Source organism: Camelina sativa, chromosome 2 (assembly GCF_000633955.1).
Source record: "Camelina sativa cultivar DH55 chromosome 2, Cs, whole genome shotgun sequence".
Lineage (NCBI taxonomy): Eukaryota > Viridiplantae > Streptophyta > Magnoliopsida > Brassicales > Brassicaceae > Camelina > Camelina sativa.
The window spans coordinates 10,528,806-10,554,534 of NC_025686.1; the positions used below are offsets into that span (position 1 = coordinate 10,528,806).

At 37.1% G+C, this 25,729-nt stretch overlaps 4 protein-coding genes, 2 long non-coding RNA genes and 1 pseudogene across 6 annotated transcripts; 3 read left to right on the forward strand and 4 right to left on the reverse strand.

Moving 5' to 3' along the window:
- Positions 115 to 1,646, reverse strand: LOC104750502 (MATH domain and coiled-coil domain-containing protein At3g58260-like). The gene is made up of 5 exons (XM_010472301.1): positions 1,422 to 1,646; positions 1,085 to 1,257; positions 700 to 982; positions 402 to 568; positions 115 to 272 (listed from the first exon to the last, which is right to left on the reverse strand). The coding sequence occupies exons 1-5, from the start codon at positions 1,580 to 1,582 to the stop codon at positions 115 to 117; spliced, it is 942 nt and encodes a 313-aa protein (XP_010470603.1). The 5' UTR covers positions 1,583 to 1,646.
- LOC104721829 lies at positions 7,705 to 8,421 on the forward strand. Its single transcript, XR_757089.2, has 2 exons — positions 7,705 to 7,855; positions 8,100 to 8,421. It is a non-coding gene; the product is annotated as an uncharacterized LOC104721829 (long non-coding RNA).
- Positions 9,510 to 10,833, reverse strand: LOC104721837. Its single transcript, XR_757090.2, has 4 exons — positions 10,603 to 10,833; positions 10,305 to 10,466; positions 9,950 to 10,232; positions 9,510 to 9,845 (listed from the first exon to the last, which is right to left on the reverse strand). It is a non-coding gene; the product is annotated as an uncharacterized LOC104721837 (long non-coding RNA).
- Positions 11,784 to 12,655, reverse strand: LOC104750511. The gene is made up of 2 exons (XM_010472312.1): positions 12,584 to 12,655; positions 11,784 to 12,518 (listed from the first exon to the last, which is right to left on the reverse strand). Exons 1-2 carry the CDS (start codon positions 12,653 to 12,655, stop codon positions 11,784 to 11,786), a joined length of 807 nt encoding a protein of 268 aa, XP_010470614.1.
- On the reverse strand, positions 17,234 to 18,111 carry LOC104721851 (ATP synthase subunit delta, chloroplastic-like). The gene has a single exon (XM_010439923.2). The coding sequence runs from the start codon at positions 18,012 to 18,014 to the stop codon at positions 17,313 to 17,315; it is 702 nt and encodes a 233-aa protein (XP_010438225.1). The 5' UTR covers positions 18,015 to 18,111; the 3' UTR covers positions 17,234 to 17,312.
- Positions 18,128 to 18,254, forward strand: LOC109128421 (annotated as a pseudogene).
- LOC104721860 (sucrose transport protein SUC8-like) lies at positions 21,773 to 25,729 on the forward strand. The gene is made up of 7 exons (XM_010439935.2): positions 21,773 to 23,107; positions 23,254 to 23,317; positions 23,491 to 23,534; positions 23,617 to 24,756; positions 25,086 to 25,234; positions 25,317 to 25,469; positions 25,585 to 25,729. Exons 1-4 carry the CDS (start codon positions 21,827 to 21,829, stop codon positions 23,791 to 23,793), a joined length of 1,566 nt encoding a protein of 521 aa, XP_010438237.1. The 5' UTR covers positions 21,773 to 21,826; the 3' UTR covers positions 23,794 to 24,756; positions 25,086 to 25,234; positions 25,317 to 25,469; positions 25,585 to 25,729.

The following is a 25,729-nucleotide window of genomic DNA, read 5'->3' on the forward strand; positions in this document are numbered from 1 at the left end:
AAAAAAAAAAAAAAAAAAAAAAAAAAAAAAAAAAAAAAAAAAAAAAAAAAAAAAAAAAAAAAAAAAAAAAAAAAACTTAAAAGCATTTGGAACACATGATTCTAAAAGAAGAGACTAGGTAAAGGAAGAATATTTAGTCGCGGAAACAACTTTAAATTCGATTTCAACAATCAAAGTATCTTCCTTGTCCAAGTAAGACTTCCGAAGTTCAGCTATAGACACCATGTGATCCCAACCATAACCTACGCCTGGTATATCGCACCACCTGTTAACTGTAATATAATAAATCATGTCAGCATTGGTGAATGGCATTGATCTGGTTATCCATAACTAAATTCACATCATGAGCTCGTTAAATTAAAGAAAAGCAATAATAATTCAAGTAGTGTTTTATCACGTACGCTCCCTTGTTAAGTGATTAGATCCACTTGGGTTTTGAACTCTCAAATTCGCTTTCACGTAAACCTTCTCATCTTCCTTTAAAACTTCACTATCATCTAAAGAGAGAAAAATGGATAGCCATTTATTATCTCTTATAGAGTATCCCTTGGGATACAACTTTAAAGCCCTACAAAAATAATATTTAAATTTGTTAACGCAATGTATAAATTTATACGTATATGTACATATACTTTTTAAGTTAGTAAAAAGTTAAAAACATATTTGTTATATCATATTAATAATAATATGTACATTTACCATTTCATTCCACCCATTGAAAAAGAGTTTGATGTGTGAATATCCGATTTTATCTCAGAGAATTGTTTAACAGTCCAAGAGAACTTGGGATAAGGAAGCTGCACATCTAAACAGAGGATTTCCCACTTGGCTGGAGGTGGAGCAACCATGACATCAACACCAAACTCACTGTGATCTCCATCAAAGAGGTATCCGTTTTTATTGTCATTGAATGTTGAAAGCGGAAGCACTTGCGAAAATCCCCACATCGTCCTTAGTGTATTGAAGGGCTTTGATTCCACATCTGGATACAGAGACACTTAATAGACCAAGACAACAAAAGCATATATACATGTATAATGGTAACGCATGAACATACATATATATATATATATATATATATTACCTTGAATAGTAAAGTACTTGTTTTCCTTTTTATTAAAGACAAAAAACCGGAGGTCTGCATACACCTCAGTTGGAGTTGTGGAAACGAGGCTTGTGCTGTCTATTTCCACGTACATTGAAATAAACCCACTCCCGTTGTCCTTGTCATTCCCTTTGGGGTATATGATTAGTCTCCTAGAGGTTTGTTTTGCAAACATTTCATACGTTATACATCATTAATTTAAAATGATTAATGAATTGAGGGAAAAAGATCGATTATATTGATAATGAATCATGAGGAAGATGAAAATCTATGGGACTTGTGTTGTGATCACACTAAGTAAATACACCTTACGTACCACTTGTAATCACCAGAGGAGAAACGTCGGGACTGGTATTTGCCATCAGAGTGGAGAGTTGAGCTTCCGAGTTCGGAGAGGTTTTTGACTTTGACGGAGTAGGAAAAAGGAGGACGTTCTCTCCAACTCTGTAGAGTTGTTAAAGATATGTTTGAACACATTACTATACCTTTTTCTTTCTTTCCGAAATTGCTTTAACGCCAGAGAGTAGAGAGAAAGAGGAACCGTTGGCTTTTATATAAGATTAGTCTCTTGGAAATAACATAACAGGGAAGACGAAGCTCAAGCTATAATACGAAGAGCGGTGGCTTGTGGTGAACCCTAGCCTTACCAGTGTTTAACACGTTAACTTTAGGAATATTGATCACGTATTAAACGAGTTTAGAAGAACAAAGGTAGTTATATGACTACTTTTCATATGATTCTTATTAGCTTATATAGGAAAACACCATAAGAGATTTATATCTATCTAGTTCCTAGATACAAGGTAAACACATATAATAAAAACGTGAGGAAATAACAAGGATAAGTGTGGAGTAGATTCTCTCTTTTATTCCACAACATCCAAGACCGAGACTCAACCAAGTAGAACGGAATAGGCTTTTTTTTTTCCACACTCCTGGGCCCAAATATACAGTAAAACCTCTATAAATTAATTGCCTTGAAAGTTGAGACCATGAATAAACTAGTAATTATTAATTTACAGAGCGATTTTCTTAATTTGGTAAATTTTTTCAGAAAATATATTTTAAAATAAGATTCAATCATTATAACTAATATTTTTATAGAATAATTAAATTGAAAATAACAATTATTATTTTTTAAAGGAAACACTAAAAGTTTTTGATATAGTAAAACTAGATAAAGACTCGTCCGAAGTGCGGGTTTTAAAATTTTGTAAATAAAATTAAATTTAATAAAAATATATTAAATTTTTTTGTACGTTATTTATAAATTTTGTTTTGCTATAATTCACTGATTTATACCCACTTACAAATTTTTTATGTATGTTACCATTAAAAGTGTATTTTTAACACCTAAGTATACTGTATGTTACAAATATATTCTTTACCATTACTTAGGAAAATATCTATATAAACACATTAAGCCAACTATTATATGTCTAATTATTTTCACTTTTGCGTAGTTTCTTTAATCACTAAAATTGTTGGTTCAAAAACTTCTCGAAATAAAAAAATATATTACATAGTATACTAATCAATGATGTATCATCACAACAGTGTATGACCAACCATAAAGAGAATCCTGGCTCCACCCTCCTCCCTTGTGGAGAGAACCTTGCGTCCAATCTCCTCTACTATGCAAAGAACCTTGGCTCCGCCTTCCTCCCTAGGGAAGATAACTTTGCATGCGTCCAACCTCCTCCATCATTGAGAGAACCTTGGCTTTGTCCTCCTCATGTGTGGAGAGAGCATGTTCACGTCTTTTAGCTATCTCAAAGTGGCATGCTCCAGCAACCAATGAAACTAAAAGCCCTTTTCCAACGTCACAAAATCTTTTGATAGTAACTAATGTTAAATTTCCCAACGTATTCGTGGAAGTGTCTTTGACACATCATGATGTATCCTCTGTCTCCGAGCTCCTATGGATCTATTAAAAACGGTTTATGTTTTTTCAATCTATCTATCAATGTTTGTTGTAAGCTTGTGTTTGATTTGCCTATTTTATCCAACCATTAGGTGTATTTTTTTACAACTAAGTATATTGTATGTTACAAATATATTCTTTACCACCACCTAGAAAAATATCTATATAAACACATTAAGTCAACTATTATATGTCTATTTATTTTCACTTTGCATAGTTTCTTTAATCACTAAAATTGTTGGTTCAAGAAACTTCTCGAATAAAAAATATATTACATAGTATACTAATCAATGATGTATCATCACAATAGTGTATGACCAACCATGGAGAGAATCTCGGCTCCGCCCTCCTCCCTTATGGAGAACCTTGCGTCCAACCTCCTCCACCATGAAGAGACCCTTGGCTCCGCCTTCTTCCCTTGGGGAGATAACCTTGCATGCGTCCAACCTCCTCTACCATGGAGACTCATGTGTGGAGAGTACATGTTCATGTCTTTTAGCTATCTCAAAGTGGCATGCTCTGACAACCCTTGGCTCCGCCTTCTTCCCTTGGGGAGAGTACATGTTCATGTCTTTTAGCTATCTCAAAGCCTTTGACACATCATGATGTAGCCTGTCTCCGAGCTCCTATAGATCTATCAAAAATGGTTTACGTTTTTTCAATCTATCTATCTATGTTTGTAAGCTTATGTTTGATTAGCTTATTTTATCCAACAATTAGGTTGATAAGGTTTTACTCTTTATCTCCCTCTGGGATTGAATGAATGGTAACAATTATGTTTGCATAAAAAAAAAATCTATGACCAACCAATCAAGGTTGAGAAATTAGAAGAAAATTAATTTGACATAATTAAACAAAATAATAGAAAATTATAAGAACAGTAATATATGAATCTCAAATTAAAGATGGAAATATTAGTTAAATAAAGCAATCTAAAAATACTATAATAAATTTTAAAATACAGTATTAGGAAAAGAAGACGCATATATTATTCTACATTTTTTTGTCAACATATTAATCTTACCTATTCCAAACTGAAAAGGAGAAAGTTTTGGTTTAAAAAAGTAAGAAAAAATTACCTTCCCATGAAAACTTTTTTTACCAATAAAACAAAGTTTAAAGCAGTGTTTTTGAATTAATTATATTGTTAGATGAAAAATGTGGGACGATCTATGTTTGTATAGAAGTGAGTACTTACATTTTATAGAATTAATAGTTAACTGTACATTTTTCTTAATCCTTTTTCTATTTTTTTTTTGCTGAATTAATAACTTAAAATTAAAAATAAGTAAATAATGTTATCATTTTGAATTTTATGAAATATATATTCTCCTTATAAATTTTTTTTTTCATAATCTCAGATCCTTCCTATTAAATATTAACTTTTACACATGTCAAAATCTCAGATTAGTAACTTGACCCGTGGTTGACAAAAAAATAAATAAATAACTTGACCCGTGTCAAAATCCGGTTAATGGCTAACTTTCAAAATCCAACTTTATATAATAAGATATTATAAATAAACACTAACAAAAATTAATGTATATATGTATTTTTTTTTGATAAATTTCTATAATTATTAATTTATATTATTTATGGGACCATATACTTATAAAGGATTTTTTTAGAAAATATTATCTTATTATTTTATCGAATTGTCTGCAAAATTACATTGGTCCACCTTGGAATTGTAGAAATTTATTAATTTATAAAGATTATTAATTTATCAAGTATTATTTTATAGAGGTTTTACTATATATAACTACTAGATATTCACCCGCGGTACACCGCAGAACTATTTTTTTTATAAAAAAGTAATTTGGTTTATAGATTAATTATAAATATATAACTAATGTTTAATTTGTATTTTTTAAAATATACAACCTTATAAATATAGATACATTAGTTAGTATAGAAATTAGATTGTGTATTGTTTGAGGTTTATTGTTTTATATTATAGTATAACATACAATTAAATAAGTAGTGATTTGTATAAAGAAAATATTGTTTTGTAAAATTTAAAACTTAATATTAATTAAATTAATTATAAACTTAATATTTAATGTTAAAAGGAGTGGTTCGATTGTTTTGGAAATTTTATTAGGATGAGAAATATTGTTTTCAAAAAATGAAACTTAATATTAATTAATTAAATAAAAAACAAATTAATAATTAATATCAGTGGCATCCTTGTAAATAGGTTTCAACTCTTTGATTTATTTGCTAAATGTCTCCAAAAATGTATATATAGATATATATAGATTACAAGCAAACCCATCAAATAAAACGAACTAAATGGGCCAAACATAGAACTAATTGACATTGAACATGAATGGTGATGAAAGTGGTAGGAATCATGTACATCCAATCTAGATGCAATTAGCAATGAGTGGAGTGGTACATAAACCTTATATACTAGTGTAGATAACAAAGCTTATATGATGGTAGGATACAATCATACAATTAATGTTTTTATGTTCTTATGAAATCGCCTAACAACGTCACACTGTAACAACTCAAAGTGCTATGTTCAATTCCTCCATCGATGCAATTGTATGTTAAACGGGTTCAGAAGCAGTTTAGCCATCGCGGAGATGTACAATCTATATGAAAATTCTATTCAAATTTGATGCATTGTTACGCAATATCAAATTGGCTTAGACTTGACGATTACAAAGATAAACTCAGAATATATATCTGTACTAGATTAGGACCCGCGGTACACCGCGGGCAAAATTATTTATAACTAAAATATTTAAATTATAAGTTGTATTTGTTGGATAAATATGTTGTAATTATATAATAATTGTTAGATAAACCATATAATACCGCAATATAATTTATTTTTTACATAATATTTATTTAATCAATTTAATTAGATATGCCTATTCTCTAATACTAACAGTGTTAACAAAATAATGAAATGGTGTTTTACCCGTGTAATACCAAATTAATGATATTTTTTAATTTATATAAATATCGATAAAACTCGTCCCGCTATATAACCCCGTCCCGAGATATTTTAACTCACACTATATCATCTTAATTTTTTAATATTTATTGTGTATCTACGGTATAATATTTATATATTTAACTTTTTAAAAGTTTTAAATATTTTTCATATTTAATATTTTAAAAATATTTAAAATAAAGAACCAGAATAAACCAAATAAAAGTTTTTAAAGTTTAAATGCCTCATAAATCAATGTTTCTACTCATTTGTATTCAAAATCATTTTGGTCTCTTTTATAGTATGACTCTAAACCATTGCCCAATTTATATATTGAGTAATATATGTCCGTTTTTAAAATTTTGTATTACATCATATGCAAGAAAAAATCAGAATTTTTATTAACTAAATGTATTATAGAATAATTCAAGATAATTTAAATATAAATTCAAATAAAAATGAAAGGGAATCATATAGTTATGTTTGAATTAGGTAAAAAAATTTCTTTATTTTTTTAAATCTTACCTATAATTAATTTTGAAGTTTTGGTAACTAATATTGAAGTCAATGCATTAAATTTAAAAACTTTCCAAAAAGTATTTTTGAGCAAAAACTGCTGCAAAAATACTAGTATAGATATTATACGATTGATTAATAAGAGAAAGAAGAAGAAGAGAACAAAAAATAATTAAAATTGCAACAAGAAAAAGGAGTAATTCTCAGTTTCTCTTATAAAAATTTTGTTTTGTTTTCCAAATTTTCAAGTAGCTAATTGATTATCACCAAGTCACATCAAGCTAGCAATCAATATGCTTCGACCGAATCACCATACCGGATCGTAAACCCCAGCCACAACCACAAGACTCGGCTCAATAACCGTCTTAATTAACCCTCACATTCTTAATTGATTATTCGTATATTAATATCCTAAAATAGGTTTTTATTTTTATTCGAATCACCATAAGTTAGTTTCTTTAAATAATAAATAAATTAGACGTGAAAAAGAATTTGATACATGTCAAAATCCAAGTTGAATATTAAATACTTCTTTGAAATCTAATGTTAATTAAAATTAAAATTAAAATTAAAATTAAAATTAAAATTTATTAAAAAAAGCTGGTTATCAAACTTATTAAAATAATTATAAAACTTTTTTTCCATATTTCATCAAGGAAATTATACTTTTTTATACCGTGTTTTTTTTAATGTCATATATTAATTAAACTAAATGATAAAGTTAGCCACTTCGGCAATACCGTGTTTTTCAAAACATCGATTAAAATCAACGTTTTGAAACCCGGACCGGACCGGCCAGTCGAACCGGTTTAATCATGAACCGGAAACTATCCCGGTCCGGATATCACTTAAAAACCGGACACTAATAAATCCGGACAAAACCGGAAAAATCCAGCTAAAACCCGTAAACCGGGTGGTTGAACCGGCGGTCCGGGTCAATTTCAGCACATTAATAAATAACTTAAACGAGCATATATAACAAGAAATCATAGCCCTGGGCAATCGGCAGAATCCGATTAAACCGAACCGGATAAACCGAAAATTTTGGTTTTCGGCACCCGATTTGTAAAGAAAGGAAAACCGATCGGTGAAATTAATTTGAGAATTCGGTTAACGGTTCGGTTCGGTTCGGCAAAGCATAATCGATCGGTTCTACATAAACCGAAATATATATAGGATTAAAGTTTCATTAACCCTAATTCCCTTCATTTTTTTCTCCCTGCGGCTGCTTCTTTTTCTCTCTGCAAAAAAATGGTGAAAGCCAAACCTTTGAATCCATCATCATCTTCTACAACTCGTCTCTTGTTGTCAATAGAAGAATCCCTTTTGTCTAAATTCGTTAAACTCTAATTTGCTACTGGTAAGCTGTTCTTCTTTCTTCTTCTAAACAATTTCAAAGTCAAAGCCTGACCCTAACTTTGTTCAAGTCGATTGCTTTGTTGTTATTCTTCTGATTTTTATCTCTTTTCTTTATTCTTCTGGATTTTTCCAAATGTATTAGTTCAATCTTAAATCCTAATTACTTTGTTATGTTTATTGTTTTGTTTTGTTTATTTCTGCATCTGTTTACATAGATCTAATGCTAAAATTTCTGAGTTTTGTAGATGGCTTCTGACGATAACAATGAGAAGAGGGTGAAGAACTTGAAAGCAAAGACTCACGGCAGTTCACACGGCGGAAACGGCGGAACCAGCTAGAAACGATCGGCTAACCAAAAACCCTAGATTGAAATGGATTTGGGCTTTGTTATTGTAATTTGGATTGGGCTTGGGATTTTATTAGGTTATGCCTTTTAATTTTGTCAATTGGGTTGTTGTTATTGGGTTTTTGCGATGTAAATATTTTTTCTTACAAAAAGTAAACCGAACAAAAAACCGAATAAAAAAAAAATCGGTTCATTTTCGGAACAGAAATTTTTGTCAATAACCGACCCGAACAAACCGACTTCCGAACCGACCCGAACCGAAATTTATTTCGGGTCTATTCGGTGGGATTTTTTAGAAACCGAATTTTCGCAAAACCGAACAAACCGATCCGAATAAATCGGTTAAACCGAACGCCCAGGGCTTGAAATCATGTCCTGCTTCCTCCCTTCTCTTACGATGTGGGACAAATTTGAGTGCAAGTGACGTGGCTGCCTTCTGTTTTTTGTTCAGTCACAATTTTTTTTTATGTTAATTTATGTGAAAGATAGTAAGAAATATTGTTTTTATTAATATTATGATATTTTCCAATTATATTTTGTTGTTCTTATTAAATAGAATAATATACTTATTACTCCAAAATATATACTAGTCAATAACTGATAGATATGACAAATTTTTGTTTGTATATTCATAAAACTAAAGTATGAACATAAATATGTATATGATATATATTGAAGTTCAGTAATATGTGACCTATGGTCGGACCGAGACGACCTGGTGACCCAGAAGGTTGTCCGGGTTGTTTTTCGGATCGGGTTTAAAAACATTGCAATAAAGGCATGTAAACAGGAAACAAGAGTGTGAGCACTCCACCAAAAACAGAGTAAGAGCGTCGTTTCTCTTCGATGCTAATGCTATTATGAAACCAAGGCAGACCTCCAATTGCCAAGTATGAGTTAAAACNCGCAAAACCGAACAAACCGACCCGAATAAATCGGTTAAACCGAACGCCCAGGGCTTGAAATCATGTCCTGCTTCCTCCCTTCTCTTACGATGTGGGACAAATTTGAGTGCAAGTGACGTGGCTGCCTTCTGTTTTTTGTTCAGTCACAATTTTTTTTTATGTTAATTTATGTGAAAGATAGTAAGAAATATTGTTTTTATTAATATTATGATATTTTCCAATTATATTTTGTTGTTCTTATTAAATAGAATAATATACTTATTACTCCAAAATATATACTAGTCAATAACTGATAGATATGACAAATTTTTGTTTGTATATTCATAAAACTAAAGTATGAACATAAATATGTATATGATATATATTGAAGTTCAGTAATATGTGACCTATGGTCGGACCGAGACGACCTGGTGACCCAGAAGGTTGTCCGGGTTGTTTTTCGGATCGGGTTTAAAAACATTGCAATAAAGGCATGTAAACAGGAAACAAGAGTGTGAGCACTCCACCAAAAACAGAGTAAGAGCGTCGTTTCTCTTCGATGCTAATGCTATTATGAAACCAAGGCAGACCTCCAATTGCCAAGTATGAGTTAAAACATCCCTCCCACATAACACTTTTAGCTATAATTTTAGCCAACAAATTCGCAGACAAAGAAGAGACGAAAATTCTAACAGCATAAGATATCTCGTTAACATTTACCATCTGGTGGAGAATTGCCCTTGGGATACAACTTTACAACCCTACAAAATAGTTGACACTTGTTAACATTCTTATACACAATAACACAACAGTCATTAAAGTTAAAAGCAAAGATTTCTTGTATCATATTTGTATGTACTTTTACCATTCCCTTCCTCCCTTTGAAAAGCTATCTGATGTGTGAGGATTCTCTTTTATATCTGAAAAATTCTTAACAGTCCAAGAGAACTTTGGATAAGGAAGATCCTCATCAAAAGAGAGGATTTCCCATTTGGTTGGAGGTGGAACAACAGTGATATCAACACCAAACTCACAGTGAACTCCATCAAAGATGTATCCATTTTCACGATCATTGAATGTACCAAGGGCAAGCACTTGCGACAATCCCCACATCGTTCTTAGTGAATTGAACGGCCTCGATTCCACATCTGGATATACACGGAAAATTCATAGACCAAGAACCAAAGCAAATAAACATAGTAAAACAAGAACATACATACCTTGAATAGTAAATTACTTGTTTTCCTTTTTGTTAAAAACAAAAAATCGGAGATCTGCATACACCTCAGTTGGAGTTGTCGAAGTAAGGCTTGTGCTATCTATTTCAACATACATTGAAATAAAGCCATTCCCATTGTCCTTTTGGGTATATGATCAGTCTCCTAAAATTTTTATAAACGATAATAAGTCCCATATAATATAGATGATACGTCATTTAAAGAGACTAAAGGACAAATTGAATCATGAGAAACGTATAAATCTATGGAACTAGTGACACTATATTCAAAACACACGTACCATTTGTAATCACCAGAGGAGAAACGCCGGGACTGGTATTTGCCATCAGAGTGGAGAGTTGAGATCTCGAATTGGGAGACGTTTTTAACTTTGATAGAGTAGGTAGAAGGAGGACGCTCTCTCCAACTCTGAAGAATTGTCGAAGATATGTTGGAACACATTAGTATAATTATTTTTTTGTCTTTCCTAAATTGCTTTAACACGGGAGGTATGAGGGTTTGTTTATATAGAGAGTCGAGAGAGGAGAGGAAGGGTTGGTTGAGATATAAAATTAAATGTTACTATTAAAAACGTTATGGGGAAGGCGAAGTTTTGGCTAAGAATACGAAGAGCCAAGGCTTGTGAACCCTACCGTTGGCATTAAGTGTTCGTTCACACCTGTGAAGTAGACATACATTAGTGGTTTAAAACGTTAAAATGTATATTGATCACGAATGCAAAATCTATTAGCGCTTTCTTGATAAAATTCATAAAGTACTTACTAAAAGCAAACCCATTACACAAAGCTTTCTATTTGGGCCGAGCCTAGTAAACAACATAGATTTTTTTTATTTTTTTTTTCTACCGAAAATGATTTATGATTTTTTTCCTTGGCCTTTGAGCATGTTTAATGTAAAAAATTGTTATAGCGTTTATCGGTAAAATGTACAGTATGCGGTATTGATCTTAACCACAATATGCTGATATAGAAAGTTCAAATTGAAATGGTGAATAGAAAAGAACGGAATGCTAACATAAAGATAAGTGACCTTTGGGGACGGTTTGAGTTTTTTTGAGTTTTGTTTTTTATAATCTTCAAGGTTGTTTGGTCTTGGGGATTCTTTTGTTATTTTGATTTGTTTGGCTTTTAAGGTTGTTTTGATTTTTGAGTTCTTTTGCACATGAGATTGTTAGATAGCTAGCTGTTAAGATCGAGGCCTTAACTAGAACAGTAATGACAAAGGAACAGTGAAGAAGAGAGTAAGAGAGAGTGATAATGCGCCGAATACGGCGGAGAGATAGATAAGGAGAGAAATAACTTTAGGTTTATTAATGTGATGCCTACCCTAAACATAGGTTCCTCTTTAAATACAACTTCCCTTAATAGGGTTACTTATTAAACGACACCGCATTGGTACACACACCATAATGCTCTTTTATTTAAACTAGAACCTTCTACTGGATTCCAAAGTTATACTTCCTTAGCCACTTTTGATCTTACCCCATTGTCTTGCCCTTCTTCCCTTAGTTCTCAACTTCCTTTTCATGAAAGCTACTGGCACTCTTAGCCTATCAATACTCCCCCGCAGAAGACTGATCTTGTCCTCAAGATCAAAGTTTGGAAACTGATCCATCAGACCTGTGAGTGATTCCCAAGTAGATTCCCCATTTGGTAGCCCTTTCCACTGCACTAACACCTCTGTTTCGGTTCCCTGAGATGACCTGCGAATGTCTAACAGTGTCTCCGGTTCTGTAGCCCACTCGAGATCAGGAGTCAGTATAGGAGGTAGAGCCTGCGCTTGATATGGAGCCGGAACTGCAACCTTCAACTGTGACACATGAAACACAGGGTGGATGTTGCTGGTAGCAGGGAGATCGAGTTTGTACGCAACTCTGCCTACCTTCTGCACAATCTTATAGGGGCCAAAAAATCTCTGCGACAACTTCTCATTCTTCCTCTGTACCACGGAACTCTGTCTGTAAGGCCTCAGCTTGAGATATACCCAATCACCAACACTCAACTCAACTTGCCTTCTATGCTTGTTTGCTTCTTTCTGCATTCGATACTGAGCAAGTTCCATGTTCTCTCTCAATTCGACCAGCAAACTATCTCGATCTGTCAACAACTCTTCCACCGAAGCGTTAGGGGTAGGAGTGTCTCCATATCGCAACAGTTTTGGCGGATCACGACCATAGACTGCGTAGAAAGGAGTGTTCTGTATGGCAGAGTGGAATGATGTGTTGTACCAGAACTCAGCCCACGGAAACCACTGTGCCCAACCAGTCGGTCTCCTGCTAGTGAAACAGCGAAGGTAGGTTTCAAGGCACCTGTTAACCACTTCAGTCTGGCCATCTGATTGAGGATGGTATGCAGTGCTACGGTTGAGAGTCGCTCCTTGCAACTTGAACAGTTCTATCCAGAAGTTACTGAGGAAGATTCGATCTCAGTCTGAAACCAGCCTTTCAGGAAATCCATGGAGTTTCACTACCTCTCTGATGAAGGCTTCTGCTACTATCTTTGCCGTGAAAGGATGTTTAAGAGCGATGAAATGGCCGTATTTGCTCAGACGGTCAACCACCACCAGTATTGAGTTGAATCCTTTCGACTTGGGCAACCCTTCGACAAAATCTAGACTCACATCTGTCCAGACCTGAGAAGGAATTGGTAGAGGTGAGAGAAGACCTGCAGGTGATAAGGTCGAGTACTTGTTTTCCTGACAGACTTGACATTTGCGAATGTATTCAACCACATCCTTCCTCATTCCTCTCCATGTAACCTCTTGTGTGAGTCGCTTGAATGTTTTCAGAGCACCTTCATGTCCTCCCACTGCACTCGCATGAAACTGCTCCAACAACTTTGGAATGAAGGGAGATCCACATGGCACAACAAGGCACCCATTCTTGTACAGCATACCCTTCTCTAGATTGTAACCTTGTGGCACCGGAACCTTGTTCTCTAAAGCAGACAGTATTTCACCCAGTTCTTTATCTGCTTTGACCGCCTTTAACAACTCTTCTTTGTCCAGATTCAAAGGTGCGGTCAAAGTAATTTGATGCAGCTCCTCCATCACGGGTCTCCTTGAAAGTGCATCTGCAACCTTGTTTTCCTCCCCAGGTTTGTATTCAATCCGGTAATTCAACCCTATCAGTTTCGATGCCCACCTCTGTTGAACTGATGATATGGATTTCTGCTCCAAGAGATGTCTAAGACTGCTTTGGTCTGTCTTTATCACGAATTCTGGTCCGGTCAGATAATGTTTCCACTTACTTACAGCCAACACAATCGCGAGCAGTTCTCGTTCATACACTGACTTCACTCTGCCTTTGGAGGAAAAAGCCTGGCTTAGAAAAGAGATTGGCCTCTTGTTCTGGGATAGCACTGCTCCAATGCCTATGCCAGAAGCGTCAGTTTCAATCGTAAACTCTTGATTGAAGTTTGGGAGTGCCAACATGGGTAAGCTGGTCACTGCCGTTTTGAGCTGATGAAAGGCGGAGGTTGCCTCCGGTGACCATTCAAAACCTCCTTTCTTAAGCAATTCAGTCAAAGGTCTCGCCGTTTGACCATAGTTCTTGACGAACCTATGGTAGTAACCAGTTAAACCCAAAAACCCTCTCAACTCTGTAATGTTTTTAGGTGTAGGCCATTGAAGCATAGCCTCGACCTTGTCAGGATCCGCGGACACTCCTGTTGCTGATATCTTGTGGCCCAAGTAGGACACCTCACAGTTACCGAACGAACACTTCTTGGCATTAGCATAGAACTTGTGTTGTTGCATCAAGCTGAGTACCACTTGTAAGTGTTTCAGGTGCTCTTGTAAGTTTGGACTGTATACCAGAATGTCATCGAAAAATACCAATACGAACCGCCTCAGATATGGTCGAAACAGATCGTTCATGACGCTCTGGAAGGTTGAGGGAGCATTTGTTAAACCAAATGGCATCACAAGGAATTCATAGTGTCCCTGGTGCGTCTTGAAAGCAGTCTTCTCCACGTCACTGCTTTGCATACGAATTTGGTGGTATCCTGACTTCAAATCAAGCTTAGAAAAAATTGTTGCTCCTTGCAATTCATCTAGCAGCTCTTCGATGACAGGGATGGGGTATCTGTCTGGCACGGTAGCCTTGTTAAGCGCCCTGTAATCCACACAGAACCGCCAACCTCCGTCTTTCTTCTTCACCAACAGAACGGGGCTGGAATATGGACTAACGCTTGGTCTGATCACTTGGGCATCCATCATTTCTTGTACCAACTTTTCAATCTCATTTTTCTGGACGAATGAGTATCGATAAGGACGTAAGTTGATTGGGGTGGTACCGGAATGAAGGTTGATAGCGTGCTCTCTATTACGCGGTGGCGGTAGGCTCTGAGGCATCTCAAGGACTGACTGAAATCTGCTCACAAGTTCCTGAACTACTGCGACTTCAGGAATCTTTTTGTCTAGTGGCTCCTTGCCTTCAAACAGAGTAGTCAACTCCAACAGATAGGCCTCCCCTTTATGCTGAATAACTCTTTCCATGGAACGAAGAGATATCGGTTCTTTGCTTAAGGAGGGATCCCCCACGATTGTAACCCACCTAACACCAATCTTCCAGCTCAGGGTTCTATTCAGCCAATTTATCCGAGTATCCCCAAGTGTTGCCAACCATGAATAACCCAATACCACGTCTGTGCTACCAAGCTCAATGACCAGTAGTTCTTCCATTATTTCTACACCTTGGATTCCCAAAAGGGTTCCTGAAACTCTCCCTTTTCCTTTTAGTATCCGTCCTCCTCCCACTCGTACTCCAAAAGGTCGTGTAGTTGCAATGGTAAGACCTAGTTCCATAACCAACCCGTAATCAACAAAACTCCTTGTGGCACCAGAGTCCACCAGAACGACAACATCACGGTCCACCAGTTTTCCCATCATCCTCATAGATTTCTCGTCCGTGAGTCCTGACATAGAGCTGAGAGAAAGAACCTCATACTCCTGTATTTCTTCTACGTCAGCTTCCCCCACTTCTTGAGGTTGCTGAACCTCCACCGCATCGCAATACTGCTCATCCTCCTCAGCTACCTCTAAACACTTCAACTTCTGCTGAGGTCTGCAACGATGTCCCGGAAACCATTTATCTCCACAGCTCCTACAGGGGTTGGTGTTTCGAACCTCCTGTCGTCCAGTTGTTTTCGGGAAATCCTTATTGTTCTCCACAGGCCTTTTTCCTTGGTAGCTGTCCGAAGGTCGTGAAGAGTTTACTCCTTGACCGTGTGTAGGAGAATAATAAGATCTGACAGTTGTTCTTGGTTGTAGGCCAGTGTTCTCACTCTCCTGATGTTCGATCATTTTTGCAGTGTCTACTATCTCAGCCAAATCAAAAGGTTTGCAGCGAACCACCTGGTCCCTTATGTTCTTGCGCAACCCCCTGAGGAAAGCTGACTCCAACACATCATCAGAAACGTGTGGAAGCTCCACTGCTATCTCCTCGAACTGCTCACGGTATTCTTCCACACTTCCCTTCTGGTGAATACTCATAAGCTGGTCCAAAGCAGATAACCCTCTACTTGGTTTGAATCTAACCTTGAACTTATCCATAAAATCCTTCCAACTACCAATCCGTTGTCTCCCGTATGCCATCCTCCACCAAGTAACGGATGAACCAGTAAGACACGAGATAGCGAGATCTATCTTAGCATATTCCGGTGTTCCCCTATTCTCAAAACATTTCTCCAACCTAAAAAGCCAATCTTCAGGGCTCTTACCTTCGAAAATAGGCAACTCCATCGGACGATTAGGGTATTCCGGCACACAACCTTGCACAACTGCTTGCTGCTCCGGTGGTGGAGTCTGAAACCGTAAAGTCGACGGCTTGAGGTGAGATTCTTGAGCTGGGTTCTGAAGAATCCCCACGGTAGGCTGACTGCTAGACCTGTTCATCGGCGTCGTAGTGGGTTGGTATTGAGCCACCGGTACTGGGCTGCTAAACCCCGGAGGAACGGTAGCGTCGGAGATTACCCCAAGAGTTTGATTGCGAAGGATCTTGTGCAGCATCTCCTTGATGAACGCGAGGTCAGTATCGTGTTGGTTGACTCGCTGTTCCAACGAGGGAGACGGCGGAGACGTTTGGGAGGATAACTCGAGCTCGCTTGCGTCGGACTGGATGTTTTTCCCGGCATCGATTTGAGGAACATTTGAACATTTGATTCCAAAGTTTATACTTCTTTAGCCACTTTTGATCTTACCCCATTGTTTTGCCCTTCTTCCCTTAGTCCTCAACTTCCTTTTCATGAAAGCTACTGGCACTCTTAGCCTATCACTAGCTTTCAAGTCGATACTGAAAAAATGGAAAAGAAAAAGGAATGTTGTTGCATGAATATAGATGAATATGTTGCTGATAAGTAATATATTGGGTAAATTGGATTGTTTGTAGAATCGAATGAGCAGTAGGCCAAATTGACTGTGTTCTCATTGGATAATATTTACAATTCTGTTTCGTGTTTAGTCGATGTAATTTAAAATTCCTAATGATTTCGAAAGAAAAAAAAAAACCCATTTTAGGGCATTAATTCTGGATCGACTATTTCGTGCAGTTCTACAAATCCTCAATCATCAGCATAACATCATTTTTATGTGGGAGACAATCTTTAACATCTTTGTCCTCAATATGTGAACCGACAATATCTAGCGCTAGCGTAGACACAGGAGTCTAAAGTAGTCGCAAATAGGCAAACAAATGTAGAAGCTTACATGACCAACTCTCAAAAGTATTTTGCTAATGAGGCATTGAGGCTTCTTGTATTATGCCATCACATAAGCTTTTGTCTATCTCTCTAGCTACCCGGTCCAACCAACATCAACACCAAAACTCATGGAGATAAACTCAGAATTATTATTATATATCATCAGTATATTATACGATTTGATTAATAATAAGAAAGAAGAAGAAGAGAAAAAAATTTAAAATTGCACAAAAAAAAAAGGTGAGTAATTCTCAATTTCTCTTATACAATTTTTTGTTTTCCAAATTCAATTTCAAGTAGCTAATTGAATCTCACCAAGTTCAAGCTGTTGAGCAATATCTTCAAGCTGCTTCTTCACACTCATATCAATTAGCTTCGAACCGGATTCACCATACCGGATCGTAAACCCGGCCACAAGACTCGGATCAATAACCGTCTTAACCCTCACATTCTTCGCTCCGGTTAACTTCTGAACCTGTTTCGCGATCTGTGCCAACTGCGGCGGCTCCAGTTTCACCACCGACCTAACCTCAGCCAGCTGCGTATCCGTGAGCTTGTTGTAAACCAGCTCAAACTCCTTGACGATCTCCGTCACGATGTTGATCCGGTTCGCGTCGACGAGGACGTTGAGGAAGTTGGAGGTGTGGGACTGTAGCGACGAAGATTTCACGATGTCGTCGATGACCTGGCGCTTCTTCTCGACGGTGATCGTCGGATTCGCGAAGAAGTTGAGCACCGTTGGATCTGAGAAGACTTGATCGAGCTTCTCGATGTCTGTGACTGTTAATTCCATTGTGTCATTTCTCTTCGCGACGTCTGCTAGTGCCATCGCGTAGCTTGACGCTGCGGTGGCTGACATTCTCGCTCCGGCGGCGTTTCCGCCGGTGGTTCGGATTGGGAAGGCTTTTCGCATAGGGAGAGATCTGGCGATTTGGAAGGAGGATGGTGGGAGTTTTGATTGGAGAGAGAATAGAGTTTGCTGTAGAGACGCCATTGCTGAAGCCTGAAAGAGTAGAGAGAGAGAGAGAGAGAGAGATATGAGATTTGTGGTTTCTCGAAGACGATAGAGAGGTGGGAGGAGAAGAAGAAGGTAAGGTTTTGGGGAAGATGAGAATGGACGGTGGATATATTGGATTGTGATTAGATCGACGGTGAAGATTAGAAGGTTTATCTTGTGTGTAGTTTTCAGAAGGATTAGAGAAGGAGTGAGGAGACGACACGTGGAGTTATCTGATAGGTTAGATATCTGTGTTCCTTATTGAGTTTTAATATAGATTGATTCTAGTTATCCGAATTTTTTTGATGTCACAGATTAATTAATATTTGACATGAGTTGTATTAGCTACAAAAAAAAATATTGAATTAAGAGTGTCTTGGTTACATGAGATAGTTTTAGTTGTGACCATAAAAATTAAGAACACAACCTTAAACAGTTTCTAAGCCGTTCTTAAACAGCTTACCATCTCTTGAGTTTTTGAGGTTTATCAGTGAGCTGTGAGTTTCTTGTGATAATCTCAAGACTCATGCTCACACGTTGAAGAAATGAAAGTATAAAGGAGACGACTTTGAAAAGAATTGAAACAGAGAAATCTGATGGCAATGATGATTTAAATATATGTTGAGGAGAAGTTAACCTACGAACGGTCTTCCCATTCATGACATCCAACAAAACCCGAGCATCAAGATCCGATCAGATGGTGAAAATTTATTTATCACCTAGTTTATGTTCTTAATTAGCTAGGTTAATTTACTCTTAATTTTTTTTTCTAGTTTTTCCTAAACAAACATAGATGAGGAACTCCCTAGCAAACAAAATTTTTGTTAAACATTGTAACTGATGTTGTGATTGAAAATTGGTTATAAATTCATTATTTTCGTTCTCAAAATGGTTTACTTTCGATTCCCTTCTATTTCTTGTAGAGTTGTAGTCTATATTTTCACAACGATACTCTAATGCAAGAATCTTTTTTTCTCACTGGTTTTTACATAATTTATGTACTCACTTTTTAATTTATTTATTTACAGTTTTCATCACCGACTCACTAAAAGAAGAAATCATGTTTTAGTAAGCTAGGTTCAACTCTCATAAATTCGTAGTGCAATTGTTTTGTCTTTGTGGATTTGATCATTTTTATAATATTTTAGTTTTTGTGCTTTTGCAATGATATTGTATGCTTAAAATATAGTATATGATTTATCAACACAAGAAAATAGTGTAGTATTTCACTTCGGTTCACCAAGCATAAAAGTGTTGATGACAATAAGAAAGTTGTCGTTTTTGATGTTTGTCTACCTTAAAACATAACAATTATTAAATGTTGGAGTACATGTGGTAACTATGATTTTTTCATAACCCTCACAATTAGGCAAACTAATGAGCTTACGAGTAAAAAATGGAAGCTACTTGCTACTTTATAATTTCATGGACCACGCATGAGTATCATCAATCCATTAATTACTCTGTAAAACTCATCTGTTTACCGAATTTAAATTGTGAGTTACAATATGATCAATACGTTGTTCCCAGATGAACTCCAACATCTAATACTTGTGTGGTTCTCGAGTTGGCAAACATCGACAACCATCGTGTTATCATCGATACTTTTAAACTTGTTGAAGCCAAGTGGAAGACTACTAGTTTCTGGAGTCTTTTTTTATATATACTAAAACAAATATGGGTGCCTTGGTGGATTAGGCTTTGTTAGAGGTTTTCCAAACAAATTTGGAATACTCACTATATAAAACGTTCATAATCATGGTTAAGAGCTTACTAGAGAGAGATCAAAAGAGACATTTCTCCTCGATATTTTTTTTTTGTTAAAGGGTATTCTATTAAAAATATAAGCCCAATGGACTATTTCCGGATATAAACCCATACAAAAACCCCTAAGGGCCCGACCCGTTACACCAAACCAAACTAAACCAATGGAAATACAAAACCGACTGGGTTTACAAATCGAACCAAACCGAAGCTGAAAACCCTAATCTACAAACGTAAAACACGTTTGTAGCCGCCGTCCAACGAAGCTGCGGATGCTTACCGGATCAGGACCTCCGGTAAGCCTAGACGACGGTAGCCGAACAGAGATGGTGATCCAAGATCCGTTGTCCATCCCGCCACCGTAGGGCCGCGTTGAGGAGGAGGAAGAGCATCGATCTCGTCGTCGTTGAGGAGAGTTCTTGCTCGGTCGTGAAGGAGAAAACAGTAGGGAGTAGAAAAGAGACCTTCGACGGTGGCTTAGCCTCGCCGGATCGGAGTCTACCTCCCCTATCGAGACCGATCCAGCGAAGCCTCCAGAATCTCCGACCCCAGATCTACCTGTCTTCCTCTGCCGTTCCTCGCCGTGAACCACCTTCTTCCACTCTGCGTCGCTATTCCGCCGATAGAGCTCTTTACCGGTGAGATCGCGCAGATGCTTCTCCCTTCCACTGCCCCCTTGATCTTGTTTCCATGGTGTCGCTGAGATGATGCAGAGTCGCGGATGAAGCGCCATGGGTCGAAGGGTCCTCATCGTCACCGGAATTGACGGAGGACCCGCCGTCGGTGCACGTGGTTGTGATCAGAAGAAGAAGTTGTTGGGAGAGAAAAAATCGCCGCGAGTGAGAATCACGCGTGCGACTTTTCTCTCAATATTTGACAACACCGAAAAAGTGACTATTTGTGTGGTATGGGGGAGTCGAACCTAGGTTTAGGAGGTCAACATACTAAAGGAAAACCAACTATGCTAGTGGAAATTTACAAAAAAAATTGGACCATTTCTCGATTTGTGCGTGTCATCCTTGCGCAGGGGCCATGCTAATCTTCTCTGTATCGTTCCAATTTTATCGGATGTCCCCGAAGGGACAGAATATGTTTTAGGCAAGGATCGAACCTCTGACCTTAGCAAACTTGAGCATGCGAAAAATAATACTCACTCTAGGATTCGAACCTAGGTGGATAATATGTCAAATAAGGTCCTTAACCACTCAACCACATTGATATTTCAAAATATTAGAGGGTGCAGATTGCTCCTAGGTGGAGTCGAACACACCTACTGTGACCAACCACTCAACCACATTTCTCCTCGATACTTTTGCTTAGAATTAATTGCAAGAACTCCAGATGAATTTTGGGTTTAGAAAGAGAAAGACAAAACTGACGAGGGGTCGTTGATTTCAGAAATTTTCGTTTCAAGATCACTTGAAGATCAGACACGAGAAACAAGCTAGTTTGAGAAAGTTGCATCACTTGGCGTCGTTGGCGACTTGAAATTTGTTTTATCACTACGATAAGCTTGTATGTCTCTCTAATCTTTGACAATAATATTTGGTAATTTCAACTTGAGTTTGACTTACCTGAAATTGTAATTTAAAATAATATTTTTAGATATTCAGCATAATAATAAAATTTAATGTATTTTATGATTTAAACTATTTATATGAATATATAACAACGGTTTGAATAATTAAATGGATAATTTTTTTGTAGAAAAAGATATATATAGTCATGTTGAATGACTTGCTTTTAAAAGTTTGACATTCACAAGATTTGGAGATGATAAAATTGATAAATTTAAACCTAGTTTTAATACATACTAGAGAGTAGCATTAAATGAAGAAATGACACATGTGTATCTGAGTCTGAGTACATTGAAGTATACTATCAAAGTCACTCTTACTCAAACTAATGGATAAGCTCCTCCCTCCCGCCATTTGCCCTCCCATGCAAAAACCCTTCTCCTTATTTATACCTCTCTCTCTCTCTCACTCTATCCACAAATCCAAAATTTTCATTAAATCTAGTGAGAGAAAAAAAAAAATTACAGTATGAAGAAGTCCCAAACGCAAACGCAGTTATCCTCTTCACCGCTGAAACAAACGATTGCGGTTGCGTCTATCGCCGCAGGTATTCAATTCGGTTGGGCCTTACAACTCTCACTTTTAACTCCTTACGTTCAGCTTTTAGGCATACCTCATAAATGGGCCTCACTGATCTGGCTATGCGGCCCAATTTCGGGTATGTTAGTCCAGCCCATTGTTGGTTACCACAGCGATCGCTGCGAATCGCGTTTTGGTCGCCGTCGTCCTTTTATAGCCGCCGGAGCATTACTCGTCGCTATCGCCGTCGTTCTGATCGGTTACGCCGCCGATATCGGTGAGATTTTAGGAGATCGAGTTGATTTAACGCCTAAACCACACGCAATTGCTGTTTTCGCCGTCGGGTTTTGGATTCTCGATGTTGCTAACAACATGCTTCAAGGACCTTGTCGAGCTTTGCTTGCGGATCTCTCAGGTAACAGCGCGAAGAAGACGAGAACTGCGAACTCTCTCTTCTCTTTCTTCATGGCCGTCGGAAATGTACTCGGATTCGCCGCCGGAGCTTTCGCTCATCTCCACGACGCGTTTCCGTTCACGATGACGGAAGCTTGCGATGTCTACTGCGCGAATCTCAAGAGCTGTTTCTTCTTCTCGATTCTGATTCTGATGAGTCTAACGACGTTCGCGCTCTGGTACGTCGATGAGAAACGGTGGTCGTCGACGGAGACGGTGACGGAAGTTAACGGCGGAGAAGAAGATGGTGAGATAAAGGAGGAAGTAACGGCGCCGTTAAAAGTTGTTAGAGTTCCGTTATTCGGGGAGTTATTCAGTGCGGTGAAGGATATGAAAAGACCGATGGTGATGTTGCTTTTGGTGACGTGTCTTAATTGGATTGCTTGGTTTCCTTTTCTTTTGTTTGATACTGATTGGATGGGGAGAGAAGTGTACGGTGGTAACTCGGTGGGTAACGTTGACGATAAGGCTCGGCGCGTGTATAACAAGGGAGTACATACCGGCGCGTTCGGGTTGATGTTGAACTCGGTGGTTCTTGGAGTCACTTCGCTTGGGTTAGAGTGGTTGGCTCGTGGGGTTGGTGGTGTGAAACGGTTGTGGGGAGTTGTGAATTTCATTTTAGCGTTCTGTTTGGGGATGACTGTTTTAATTACTAAGGTGGCTGAATCGAACCGTCGTGGATCCGCCGTGTTAGAGACGGTGGTTAGTTCTTCTCCGCCGGTTGGTGTTAAAATTGGAGCTTTGGCGTTATTTGCTCTTCTCGGTGTACCTCTAGCTGTAAGTATAATTTATGGACTTTTTTATATTATTTCATATTAAATATTGTTCGTTTTTAAAAATTTCTGATAGTAATTAAATAAAAGACAAAATGTGATTATATAAAATTTCTGATATATATATATATATATATATTTTTTTTGTAGATAACTTACAGCATTCCTTTCGCATTAGCATCTATATTTTCTTCTTCTTCTGGTGCTGGCCAAGGTAAGTTTGTATATTTCTACATATTATATCAAAATAAATTTTTATTTGCATGTTACATACATTTACATAAATATACAGATTTGTGAGTATATAAGCATGCATGGTTGGTTTTATACGAATATCTATTGGAGAGTGATTATACATTTATATGTATTGTTTATGGTTGCATGCAGGATTGTCGTTGGGGGTTTTAAATCTTGCAATAGTTGTACCACAGGTTAAATATATCTTATGATCAGTTGATATGTTTTATTATTTATATCGTATGGTTTTTAAAACTAAAGTAATGATGAATGTAGATGGTGGTGTCGGTGGGAGCAGGACCGTTTGATGAGATGTTCGGAGGAGGAAACATTCCGGGGTTTGTGTTGGCGGCGGTGGCTGCGGCCGTGAGTGGAGTTTTAGCGCTCACTGTGCTTCCTTCTCCACCGCCGGAAGCTGATGTTCTCAAAGTTTCCACCGTGGGAGGACATTAACTTGTTAGTTTTTTTATCTCTATTTTTCTGTTTAGTGTTTTTACCACAAAGAGAAACAAAGGTGGAAAGAGGAGAAGTTAGTGTAGAAACATTATAACTTCTGTTTCTTGACACATGTAAAATGCACTCGGAACGACTGTCATTTTCACATCAATAGCAATTTAATGTACTTTTTAGATAAGACAAAACATGCATGCATGTTCTTAATTTGGCATGCATCATGTGAATTGTTGCATGGAAGTTGACTTTGTAGATTAATGGTTTGTGTGGATAACGTTTTCATAGTAGTCGTTGACACTTTCAACCAACCCGGCGGTGCCACGACGGTTCGATTCAGCCACCTTAGTAATTAAAACATAAGGTGTTGCATGGAACAAGAGTTAAGAGCAAGTTCAACGGTGATTTTAAAGGGATTGTAAAGAGATGCTTGACATTAAAAATAAATCAAAATACATTATAAATGTTAAAATCGATCCTAAGTTAAGCATTTTTAGGAACATTAAGCATCTCATATGTGTTGGTTTCTGATTGGTTGCTGAAAATAACAAAAGAAAAAAATAGAATTCTCGACCGAAGCTTTTTTCTTCCTCTCTTGAGGACGGCAATGGATGTAACCAAGTCGTGCCCCAGAAAGAAGCTCAGTCGAAACCTAGCTAACGGTGCGGCTGATTGGGAAGTGTCTTTTGCGAATGTTGCTGCAAAGATGGATCCTTCAGATCTAACGGATTTCCTGGACAAATTGCCGGTACATGCAATCCTTCTCAATCTCTCATCTTTTTAATCAATCAAAATTTCCCAATTTTTTTGGTTTGGTTTGTTAATTTCCCAATAGGACAAGTATCCGCCTGTGCCCATATGTCTCGGCTAACGAGATTTCTCGATTACTATGACACTGCACTTTCCGGAGTATCATGTCCATGGCGTGAGATTTTCAAGGAGTCTAATTTGGCCAGGCTGATCAATGTGAGCTTTTACCTTTCTGTCTTGTGTGTGATTCAATCAATCAATTATTGTCTTACATAGGTGGCTAGGTATCTCACGTGAGAGAGGTTGATGATGATGATGATTGAGTTATCTCATATTCCTGAACCTGTCTTCCAAACATCAATCGAATGGCTCAACCAAACAAGTTCCAGGGAGATTTCGTTGTGACTTTGGAGTGTCGACATTTAAGATTATGTAGAGAACATCAGTTGAAGTGCTATGTTTCTGTTTAGGATTGATTGCTTCACTGAATTTGTCAAGGCATTAATTATATACTAAAATTCTCTTTTTGATCGTTGATTATGTAGAGAACTGTAGAATCTCCATCTTCAGCTTCAGTTTCCTGCAAGCCCAAAACCTGTGAAAGAATCTGGAAATGTCCACCATGATAAAGTTAGTAGAGATGGTAAACACAACAATAGTGGATAGAAGCCATCTGTGAAATGGAATGATGTTGGTGAGTGTTATTGTTATGCTTATCTTCTTGTTTCCCTTTTTGATGCAATATGTGGAAACACACTTGTGCTTAATTATTGCAGCTGGACTTGATGGAGCTAAACAAGCTTTACTGCAGATGGTGATACTACCGAGAGTACTCTTCGTAAAATGACTTATAGCTGGACTTGATGGAACTAAACAAGCTTTATTTTGTAGGATGCCGTCTCTCATACAAATGTCAAAACCTTGCAACTGTAAGACTCAAGAGTACTCTTCATAATTCATTTTTTTTTAGGGTCTGATTTTAGCCAATGCCCTATTTTTCTTCATCATCTTTGTTAATCTTATACCTTCCTCTTGATTTTTCAGGCAGCAGCGAGACATTCTCTGCTCTCCAGGATCATATAAAGCTTGCTCTCAAGTCTTCAGGATCTTATACATTTCTAACTTGTTGTTCTGTTTTTTTTCTTTCAGGTTTTGGATGATGTTTATATCAATCAATGATGGCTTTGTA

Excerpts from the sequence above, each read along its gene's own strand:
- LOC104750511 (XM_010472312.1), bottom strand. The coding sequence starts at position 12,655 with ATGGCCAGACTGAAGTGGTTAACAGGTGCCTTGAAACCTACCTTCGCT. Across the intron at positions 12,519-12,583 it reads CACTAGCAGGAGACCGACTG|AACACTCCTTTCTACGCAGT; the intron begins GTTGGGCACAGT and ends TCTGCCATACAG.
- LOC104721860 (XM_010439935.2), top strand. The coding sequence starts at position 21,827 with ATGAAGAAGTCCCAAACGCAAACGCAGTTATCCTCTTCACCGCTGAAA. Across the intron at positions 23,108-23,253 it reads TTCTCGGTGTACCTCTAGCT|ATAACTTACAGCATTCCTTT; the intron begins GTAAGTATAATT and ends TTTTTTTTGTAG. Across the intron at positions 23,318-23,490 it reads TTCTTCTGGTGCTGGCCAAG|GATTGTCGTTGGGGGTTTTA; the intron begins GTAAGTTTGTAT and ends GGTTGCATGCAG.
- LOC104750502 (XM_010472301.1), bottom strand. The coding sequence starts at position 1,582 with ATGTGTTCAAACATATCTTTAACAACTCTACAGAGTTGGAGAGAACGT. Across the intron at positions 569-699 it reads TCAATGGGTGGAATGAAATG|GGCTTTAAAGTTGTATCCCA; the intron begins GTAAATGTACAT and ends TTATTTTTGTAG. Across the intron at positions 273-401 it reads TAATCACTTAACAAGGGAGC|TTAACAGGTGGTGCGATATA; the intron begins GTACGTGATAAA and ends ATTATATTACAG.
- LOC104721851 (XM_010439923.2), bottom strand. The coding sequence starts at position 18,014 with ATGGCGTCTCTACAGCAAACTCTATTCTCTCTCCAATCAAAACTCCCA.